Source organism: Caretta caretta, chromosome 13, assembly GCF_965140235.1.
Source record: "Caretta caretta isolate rCarCar2 chromosome 13, rCarCar1.hap1, whole genome shotgun sequence".
Classification (NCBI taxonomy): Eukaryota; Metazoa; Chordata; order Testudines; family Cheloniidae; genus Caretta; species Caretta caretta.
Genome location: NC_134218.1, coordinates 43,127,459 through 43,137,508, shown reverse-complemented (window position 1 = coordinate 43,137,508; position 10,050 = coordinate 43,127,459). Strand labels below are relative to the sequence as shown.

Genomic DNA, 10,050 nt, shown 5'->3' with positions numbered 1-10,050 from the left:
AGACAGCACAGACGGGGGGGTCTGAAGTGGAGGTCTGACCCCAGAGCTGAGCTGCTCCGCCATCCCACCCCCTAGGAGCTCAGCAGAGGGAGGAAGCCACCTTGGTATCCCATGTATCCACGGATACGTGATTTATTTTCCCCAGGCTAATGAGGCAGCTGCAGAGCCAAGCCCTGGTGGTCTTTCCCCACAAGTGTCCAAGCTGCTGCTCTGCCCTCTCGAGGCTGGGCTCACCCGCTGTGGGACATGATTGGGGGCCAGACCCCTGAAGGCCATCTGTAACTACCTCTCTCTCTCTGCCTTCCAGACTGGGCTTAGCCTGCTGCTATGTCACTACTCCTGCTGGATGAGACAGCAGGAGACCTGCCTGTCAGAGACAACAGCCAGAGGCCCTCAGTGATCACAGCTATTCAAGGTCAGGGCCACATCACAACAACAATGCAGGGATTCCAAGGAAGGGGGGGCATACGGACCCCCAGACTCCTTCTTTGACTTCCAAGCCTCCCTCACCCATCCACTCTGCGCCCCCTCACCCATTCAACCCTCCCTGATACCCCTTCCTCTTCTCCGGTCCCCCTCATCTATCCCCATCCTCCTCACTTTCACTGCTGTCCCTGGGCTCATCCCAGCACCCCTGATGCCCATGACAGAGTGATGGTCTAACTGCTTTCCTGGTGACTTTCTAGATGTGTCAGCCATTGCTCATCCCACGAAGGCCCAGGGGCTGAAGACCCGGATGCGAGGTGAGCAAAGGGGCCCACCCCACACAAACAGTGAGGGGATTCAGGGTTGACACAGGCTAAGGTAGGTAACATAGCACACTAGAGAGGATGAGCCTCTACCCTCACCAGCACCCTATGTCACCACCCCATTCAGAGGGGACAGTGGGGCACAGACAGGGTACTTCCCCCAAGCACAGCTCTCTGCAGGAGACAGGTATCCCTCAGTCCAGAGAGGCAGTCTTCCCCAGGGATACAGTCCATTTTCCTGAAGTCTGAGTTCTTACTGGGGAAGTGCCTTTTTAATGTGCCCACCTTCCTACAACAAAAACATATGGACCCACTCCCATCCTAGCTCCTGCCTGCTTCTGCAGCAGGCAAAATACCAGCCAGAACCTCAGCTGTTGGGGGTGAGGACTAGTGCTGCCTCCTTGTCCCGAGGACACAGCCCGCTCAGACAGACAAATACCGGCTTGGAGAATCCACACCACAGAATGGACCCAAACACTCCGTTTCATATCCCCTTTCCTACAACCTCCATCACAGCCCAGGGGCAGCAGGTTGCTATAATTTTTGGTGGTGCCCACAACAGGTCCAAGTCCTGCCCCCTGCCACACCTGCCTAATGCTCTGGGAGGGAGTTTGGGTTCAGGAGGGGGTTTGGGGTGCAGGCTCTGAGAGGGAGTTTGGGCTCTGGGCTGGGGCAGGGAGTTGGGGTGTGGGAGAGGGTGAGGGGTACAGCGCTTACCTTGGGTGGCTCCCAAAAGTGACCTGCACACCACTCTGGCAGTGGCTCCCAGGCAGGGGGGCCAAAGGGTCTCTGCACGCTACTGCCTACAGGCACCACCCCCACAGTTCCCATTGGCCGCAGTTTCCAGCCAGTGGGCACTGCAGAGTCAGCTTTCGGGGCGGGGGCAACGCGTGGTGACTCCCGCCTGAACCATAGGGCCATTCCAGCCACTTCTAGGAGTGGCGTGGAGCAAGGCTGGGCAGGAAGCCACCCTTGGCCCTGCTGGCGGTGGCAGCTGGGCCCTTTTAAATCAACCGGGGACAGCAGGCAGGGCCAGGGGAAGAGACCTTGCCCTGAACTTTGGTGGAGCTGGGCCCCGAATATTCCTGGAGCATGGGTACTAGGGGCCCATATAACTCGCCGCCCCTGTCACAGCCCCTAACAGACCCCACTTCAGTTACTCTCCTGCCCCCACTTCTCCCTGAATGACAATCTTTCAAAACTGCCCTTCCTTCAGCTGCTTTGACCGGGACCTGTTAGGCCTAAAATTGCGCTGTCTGCTAGCTTCCCAAATCTTCCTCCTGTGACTGCAGCCATGTGGGCCCCACACTTCTGGTGTGTAATGGCCAGACTCTCAGCACAGGGCCTCTTTCTCCCCAAGAAGCCCAGTGCTTAGTTCTTTCTTTAAGACTGTGACCTCAGCCTCCATAGTCCATACCCTCCAGCTTCTCATCCTTCTCTCGGATGGGCTGGCTCTGCAGGAAGATTTAGCGATAGTTCTTCCTCCAGCAGCCACTGCTTCTTTCCCTTCTCTTCCGTTACCCCATGGCAGGCCAGGTCCTACTTGCTCTCGCTGACTTGGGTCCAAGCCCTGTCCCTTGAGACGCTCCTGCAAGCATGCCACTGTCAGACTTTGTAGATAGTTAAGTTCTTCTGCTCTGTCCTGTCAGCCATGGGAACGTCCTTAAGATCCTTCCACTCCTAAACTGGCAGGGGCTGCTGGGTTGCCTTCTTTTCCTCACAGGGGCCCAGCTGGTCCCATACTCCTCTGCATTGATCCCAGCCTCACAACTGCTATATCTGAGCTCACAGCTATGCTCTGACCCCCTAGACCCCACTCCCCTCCCAGAACTCTGGAGAGAGGTCAGCAGTCCTTGGTCCCAGCCACTAGCCCTAGTCTGTAGGGTAGAATCTGTGCCAGCCCCTGGCCCCTCATTCCCTGATGTTGGGCTTTCAGAGTCGGTGGCATGGACACGGCAGCATGTGAGCCAGATGAACCGGGCAGAGCTGGAGAATGGGTTCCTGCGTCTACATGACGAGAACCTGGTGCTCAAAGAGTTTGCGTGCAAGCAGGAGGACAGGGTCAAGAGGTACCAGCAGGGCCCCATAAAACCCATCACCCTCACCACTAGGATCCTAGGCTCCCCGAGACATGATGGGGCAGAGGAGGGTACGCAGGGATTGCAGAGGAGCAGGTGTAGGGGTCTGTGGTAATGCAGGAAGGAGGCCTGGGGTTAGAAGATTCACAGGGAGTGAACGGGGCTGTGCTCCCCACAAGCAGGCACAGGCTGAGGGACACACTGGGGTGGGTAAGATAGGGGCTGTGGCAGCATGTGCCCAGGGATGGATCAGCCGCAAGTTCATTACCTATGCTTCCTCCCCAGGCTGGGCACTAAGCTGCTGAGACGTACCCATGAGCGGGCACAGGTTGAGGGCCAGCTGGGCTCCAGGGCCAGGTGGTCATGCCGGAACCTGGAGGAGTCCTTGGAGGACCTGCAGGAGCGGGTGTGGGACCTGGAGCGGCGCAACGAGGGGCTGCGGAGTCGTCTGCTTTCCTACAAGCAGCAGCTGCAGCTCCACAGTTGCAGGCACCACTGGTCCTATGGCTACATCCAACCCCGGGTGGACACTGGACTCCGGCGGGTCCACACCGCAGGTGGGAGGGTGACCGAGAGACATCACAGAGGTGAAGGGGATGGATCAAGACAGGGAGTGGGAAATCACCATTCCTAGGGGCTGAAGTGCCTCCCCCAGGAAGGGGGTTGGGAGCTCAGGGGCTGAGAGAGGTGGGGGATCCCCACCCTGAGAGAAGGTCTGGGGCAGCAGAAGCTCAAGTAAAGAGCCCAGGGGATGACCCATCCTGGCCTCCAGTCAGGCCCTTTTCCAGCTCTGCTTCTGTGTATTGGAGTCAGCTCACAAGTGAGGTGAGTCTGCTGGCCTCAGTCCAGTCCCCTAGGAATCCTTTGCCCCTACAGGTTTAGCATCAGGAAGATAAGACCTCATCTACCTTTTTCTCCTGTGCAGGGATGCAGATGCGCGGTCCAGAGGCCCGACCTACCCACACAGCTCCCCCCAGATACAGAGACTACATCACCGAGGGAGTACAAGCCAATATGGAGAGACAATGCATCCCTCTCCCACCCAGCACCACGGAAGGGGTAACAGCCCCTGAAGCCCCACTGTGAGTCCTTCCACATCCTCTCCCTCAGATACCCCTTCCCTCCCTGCAGCAGGACATGGGCACCACACCCTCACAGACTGCTCTGAGACCATCTTACTTGAGCACACCAGCATGTACTTGCATTACAGTTTCTCAATCCCTCCACTATCAGATCCAGACCTCTGCACGGTTCTCCAACTTTCTGGCCCCTCTTCGCAGGGGGTGAATTGTGGGGTGCTCAGGGAGCTCCCTCTTGCCAGGCTCTCCCAGCTTAGCAACTTCTGCTCTAGAATCCAGTAGGCACTTCCTGTGCTCTTTTTAAACCACTTGCCCATTGGCTAGTTAGCTCATTACCTTCCCAACCCCGCTGGCCCAGTAATCAGGCACAGCCCTGACCAGTTAGGCCTTGAGGGGGGGCCTAATTGATGCTAATCGTGACCAGAAGGGTGATGCAAGCACCCTCTCAGTGCTCTGTCAAACTCCCTAATCCTGCCGTCTGCTCTCCAAACTTGCCTTCCAGCCCCCTGCTCCCTTTGGAGTTAATGTGGCATCACCCTAGCACCTGTGTCCTCTGATCCTGCCCCACACTTTCTTAGGGGTCAGCGCGTCAACCCAGGTCCCTGCTCCCCACAGATCCCACAGCCTGGTGTTGGCAGAGATGGAGCCTGAGTTACAATGCCGGGCATGGGGGACAGAGATGAACCTCGAAGGGGCCCCATCCCAGCAGTACTACCAGCAGGCCCTGGAGCATCGGTATGGCACTCCTCACCCCACCATTACCCCCTGAGTGAGGGGGTGGCTCTGTTGGGCCTGGGGGAGAGGGCGGGTCTATGCCTATATAGCCCTGGTGGGAAGAGGCAGTGACTCCGATTGGCTTTGGGGCGGGACAGGGGAGGGTAAGGACGGGGGGCTGTGCCAGGCCCAGGGAGAGGTTGTGCCAGGCCCAGGTTGGGGGCGTAGGACAGATGGAATGTGGGTCCCCTGCAGGGATTGCTGCTCTAGCTCAAGCCACCCACTGCTCCCCTTGCAGAGCCGCCATCCGGGGGAACGTGGAGCTGATCCGGCTGCAGCGGCTCCTGAGGGAGCGGAGCTGCGAGCTGGCTGTGACCAGAGTCAGATTCACTGACCTACAGGAGGTGAATTAGCCCCAGTCCTGTGCCCCCCCGGGGGAGGAGAGAGAAAGACCCCCAGCTGTCAGTTCCCCTGCCCCACAGGGGGAGAGGAGAAAAAGGCCCCTAGCTGTCAGTTCCCCTGCCTGTGCCACCCTGGGGGAGAGATGAGAAAGGCCCCCAGCTGTCAGTTCCCCTGCCCCACAGGGGGAGAGATGAGAAAGACCCCCAGTTGTCAGTTCCCCTGCCCTCCAGGGGGAGAGACAAGAAAGACCCCCAGCTGTCAGTTCCCCTGCCCTCCAGGGGGAGAGATGAGAAAGGCCCCCAGCTGTCAGTTCCCCTGCCCGTGCCCCCCCAGCTGTCAGTTCTCCTGGCCCCCAGGGGGAGAGACGAGAAAGGCCCCCCAGCTGTCAGTTCCCCTGCTTGTACCCCCGGGGGAGGGGAGAGAAAGACCCCCAGCTCTCAGTTCCCCTGCCCTCCAGGGGGAGAGACGAGAAAGGCCCCCAGCTGTCAGTTCCCCTACTTGTGCCACCCGGGGGAGAGATGAGAAAGGCCCCCAGCTGTCAGTTCCCCAGCCTGTGCCACCCTGGGGAGAGACAAGAAAGACCCCCAGCTGTCAGTTCCCCTGCCCCCTGGGGGAAAGACGAGAAAGACCCCCAGCTGTCAGTTCCCCTGCCCGTGCCTCCCCAGGGGAAGAGACGAGAAAGGCCCCCAGCTGTCAGTTCCCCTGCCCGTGCCTCCCCAGGGGAAGAGACGAGAAAGGCCCCCAGCTGTCAGTTTCCCAGTCCTGTGCCACCCCGGGGAGGGGAGAGAAAGACCCCCAGCTGTCAGTTCCCCTGCCTGTGCCACCCAGGGGGAGAGGAGAAGAGACACTCCCAGCATCTAGGCACCTGCCTGTACCACCTGGGGAGAGATACCCGAGTATCCAATGTGACCCCACCAACCCACCCACCTGTGGGGATGAGTAGGGATTTGGAGGGGAAGCTCTCCCTTCAGCCAACCCCATGGGGAGCTCCCGCCTTCACCCCCTCATGTCTGCATCTGTTCCTCCAGTGGGATCAGTGTAACTGCTTCCCGGGTTGGGAGTGCAGGAGGGCGACAGGGAGAGGCCAGGCCCAAAGCCCTCCCAAGTCAGCGCTCAGCAAATTATAGGCTCCACATAGCAGCACTGATGGCAGCTCTGCGATTTCTCTTCCCAGGCCTATGAGAGCCAACTCCAGCAGGTAAATACTGAGGTACGGGAACTCCGCTCCCCAGCAACCCTCATGGGATCTGCCCTTCACCCCCCAGGAAGGTGCCCCTCTGTACAGAGTGCCCCTCTGTACTGATGGGACAAGAGCTCCCCTCCCCTGGCTGGGACCCATCCCGAGGGCAATGCACTCGAGACTTGGGGGGGAGGCTGGGGCAAAGAAAGTCTCTCTGTATCCAGCCCTAAAGAGACAGCCCTCACTCCCTTGTCCTTGGGTTATCATGCTCAGTTCCAGGTCCCTCCATCCTGGCAGCCCTGCAGCAGGGAGGGGCCGGCATCCCTCTCTCCTGCCTGTGCTGGTCTTTCTTCCTTCCCTCCTGCACCAGAACCAGGAGATGCTGAGAACCAGCAGTGAGGCCCTCCTGGCCCAGGTGGAGGAGCTCACCGTGCAGCTGAAGGCAGAGACGCAGAAGGTGATGGCGTTGGAGAGCAAAGTGGAGAGCGTCTCATTCCTGCAGGGGGCGCTGGAGGAGGTAGGGAGCCCTATCCAGCTAATCCAAGCCCTGGGGACCCTCCTTTCCCCTACTCTGAGGCCAGCTTCCCTGGAGTCAGTAGGGGGGTCCCTGGTGAGCAGGGGCTGGGGGGTCCCTTTCTAACCCTAGAGAAAGAGCCTGACAGGCCCAACCCTCATTGGCTGGGGGACCCAGGTCTGGGGACTGATCTCTGTCTCTCTCAGTTTCAGGAGAGAATCAGGTCCCTGGAGAAGGAGCGAGACCTGCTGAAGGAGGATTATGATAAATTGCTGGAGAGGTGAGACTATGAGTTTGGCCGAGCCCCGCACCATGCAGTGGGGCTGTCCCACGGAGATGGTGCCCAAGGTCAAGTGAGAAGTCTCAGCCCCCATTTATCCCCAGAGATGCCACAGCCTGGGGTCCAGTCACACCAGATCTGTTTGGTGCCTGCTCAGCCCCCACCCGGATCCATTCAGGGTCGGGCTGCTGGGGCTGGAAGCTCTGGCCTGCAGAGATAGGCAAAGGTCTGGAGCAGCCCCAGAGTCTGCCAGAGGCAGGAGACTGATCCCAAAGGGCTGACCCTGGAGGATGGGGGTTTGGGGGAGAGCCTTAGGGAGCCCTCTCCAAGTCTGTGGTACAGTGTGGGGAGGGCCTGGCAGAGCCATAGGGACATCCCCTCACCCTCAGTCTGCTATGCCTGGGTGAGGCCTGGCAATGAATTGCAGCAGCCATGCAGCAGCAGCTCCCAGGGCCCTGAAGGCTCAGGGCACCGTGTGTTGGAGCTTCTCTTGGCGGGATTGGGGTTTGTGGCCCTTGCGGTGACCCTGTAGCATTGCCCCTCTTGCTGCAGCAGTCTGGCCTGTGAGCAGCGGCAGGGGAACGTCTCACGGCTGGAGGAGCAGCTGAGCTTGGAGCTGGCAGAGAAGAGGCGGCTGGTGGAGGAGCTGGTGCAGGAGAGAGGTGAGGGGGCTGGCAGGACGGGGGGAGAATCTCAGTACCAGCACAGGGACAAGGGACTGAAATGGCAGCTTCATCCCAGTGGGGAGTTCTTGCGTCCCCATTGACTAGGCCGCTCTCCCTGGGGTGGGGTCGTTGCAGGTGCATCACAGTCTGAGGGGGGAGAGGGGTGCCTCCCAGCCACACGACAGCCGTGGGGGGAAAGGGGAGGGGTGCATGGAGTCTGGCCTGAGGGAGGGGGTGGATCCTTGGTGTGCAACACGTGTGTTGGGGGGCAGAATGTGTCCCAGTCACACAGGGCCAGGACCAGCTCTGTACCACAACCAGTTTGGTATCCAGGCCTGACCCCCGTCTTGTCCCCAGCTCGGAGTGAGGAGCTGAAGCAGGAAGTGGAGAGGGGGAACCAAACTCCAGAGCAGAAGCCTGAGCCGACCCTGTCCCAGGTGGGTATGAGCCAGGGAGGAGCCAGGGTTGGCTGATCTCCCCAGGCCCCTTCGTGGGGTGTGGTAGGTGCCCCATCCTCTCACAGCATTTGGCAGGTAAAGGGCATAGAGCTGGTGCCGGTGTGGGGGGATTTGGGAGTGGGGTGGGGCTGGTCTGGTCCCTGTATGGAGGAGTCAGGAGGACTGGGCTGGACCCACCCATCATGGCAAGCACAGGGAAATCAGAGGGTGGCTGGGCTGGGCTGGTCCCACCTGTCATGGCAAGTGCAAGGCCATATGTGGGGGAGTCAGCAGGTCTGGGGTGGTCCTTCCTCTCATGGCGAATGCTATGTAGGGGGAGTTAAGAGTTTAGGGAGTCTGGGCCGGCCCCCCCATCATGACAAGTGCTGCAGCCTGTGCAGGGAAGACAAAGGGGGGCTAGGCTGGGCCCGCACGTCCTGGCGAGTGCTGGTGCTAGGCGCGGGGGAGTTGCAGCCTTGGGGACTGTGGTGTTCCTCCCTCATTCAGCAGGGGAGGCACTCGCCCGTTTCCCTACAGCACCCCTGTTTGGATCGGCTCCCCACCCAGACTGAGCAGGAGGAGCTGTTCACCCAGCAGAGCCTGAGCCGGAGGCTCCGGGAGACAGAGGCTGCCCATGCTGACACCATCCTGGAGCTGGAGAAAACCCGGGACATGCTGATCCTGCAGCACCGCATCAACCGGGACTATCAGGTTGGGGAGGTGGTGGCACAGGGGGTGACTGACCCGGGTGCTGTGTTAGGCCGAGCTGTGGGCTAGGGGGCGGAGGGAATGAGCTGTGGGGTGGGTGGGGGGGATGAGCTGCTGGGTGACTGACCCAGGTGCTGTGTCAGGCCGAGCTGTGGGGCGGGGGGAGGGGATGAGTGGTGGGGCGGGGGGGCAGGGGGTGGGGGGGGATGAACTGTGGGACTGGGGGGGTGAGCTACTGTGTGACTGACCCGGGTGCTGTGTCAGGCCGAGCTGGAAGGTGTGAGGGTGCAGGCTGAGCAGGAGAAGAGGGGACATGAGGAAAAGCAGCAGAAAATGGTGCAGCTCCTGGATCTGCGCAGCGCCCACATCCGCCAGCTGGAGGGTAAGGGCAGAGCCAGTCCCACCTGCCCCCTGGAGCAGTTTTCGTCGTGCCTCCCTCACGACCACTGCTGGAGACAGAACGGGGCAGGATGGACCTTTGGCTGGACCTGTGTTCTCGTTCCCTGCCCCAAGAGGCTGTGCCGGGTCCCTGCGTGCCCAGTGTACTGTTCCGAGGGGGACCTGGCCCCTCGATAGTAGTTGGCTTGCTGCACAGCACTTGGGCTGGCAGACAGCTACGCTGGGCTTGTGGGGACTGACCCTGCAGCAAGAGGGGGGAAGACAGCAGCAGGGCAGTGGGTCACTCCTATCAGGAACCGATAGGGGAGGGGGCCGGGTACAAGCTATGCCTTGGGGATAGAGGGGGGAGAAGATGGGGACATGTCCACGCCTCACAGGTCCGCATCTCCTCCCCCAGAGCAGCTGAAGGATGTGGCCTATGGGACGCAGCAGCTCCCACTTCTGCGGACCGAGGGTGATGTGGACGTGGAGAAGGGCAAGGCACCTGTGTTGCGGCGTGGTGAGAACCTGTTTGAGCTGCACATTGCAGGGGCAGTGCTGTCAAGGGAGGCGCTGCAGGTGCTGGGGGATGTCCAGCCCGTCACCTTCTGCACCTATGCCTTCTACGACTGCGAGACGCACTGCACACCAATGGTGCGTGGGGCCCGGCCACGCTACAGCTTCACTTCTCAGTACGTGATACAGGCTGAGCCCCTCTTCCTGCAGTACCTGCAGGGGGCTGCCGCTCGCCTAGACCTGCACCTGGCCACGGCTACTGAACACAGCACTCTGGCTTCCTCTTGGCTGCACTTCCGGGCGGTTCTGGGGCGTGGGGAGCGCTTGCACGCCACAGCGATGCTGCACGG

The 10,050-nt window shown here is 60.5% G+C and overlaps 1 protein-coding gene across 1 annotated transcript in view; it reads left to right on the top strand.

Annotated features, from left to right (window-relative positions):
* The first annotated feature begins 327 nt into the window (after positions 1-327).
* RPGRIP1 (RPGR interacting protein 1) overlaps positions 328-10,050 on the top strand; it is a 15,859-nt gene continuing 6,136 nt past the window's right edge. Inside the window, exons 1-14 of the mRNA XM_048834305.2 lie at positions 328-415; positions 687-743; positions 2,686-2,818; positions 3,113-3,414; positions 3,753-3,909; positions 4,919-5,024; positions 6,197-6,220; positions 6,573-6,719; positions 6,923-6,996; positions 7,549-7,658; positions 8,019-8,098; positions 8,636-8,809; positions 9,071-9,188; positions 9,603-10,049. Of these exons, the coding sequence (XP_048690262.2) occupies positions 328-415; positions 687-743; positions 2,686-2,818; positions 3,113-3,414; positions 3,753-3,909; positions 4,919-5,024; positions 6,197-6,220; positions 6,573-6,719; positions 6,923-6,996; positions 7,549-7,658; positions 8,019-8,098; positions 8,636-8,809; positions 9,071-9,188; positions 9,603-10,049 (2,017 nt within the window). The remainder of the gene's footprint in view (positions 416-686; positions 744-2,685; positions 2,819-3,112; positions 3,415-3,752; positions 3,910-4,918; positions 5,025-6,196; positions 6,221-6,572; positions 6,720-6,922; positions 6,997-7,548; positions 7,659-8,018; positions 8,099-8,635; positions 8,810-9,070; positions 9,189-9,602; position 10,050) is intronic.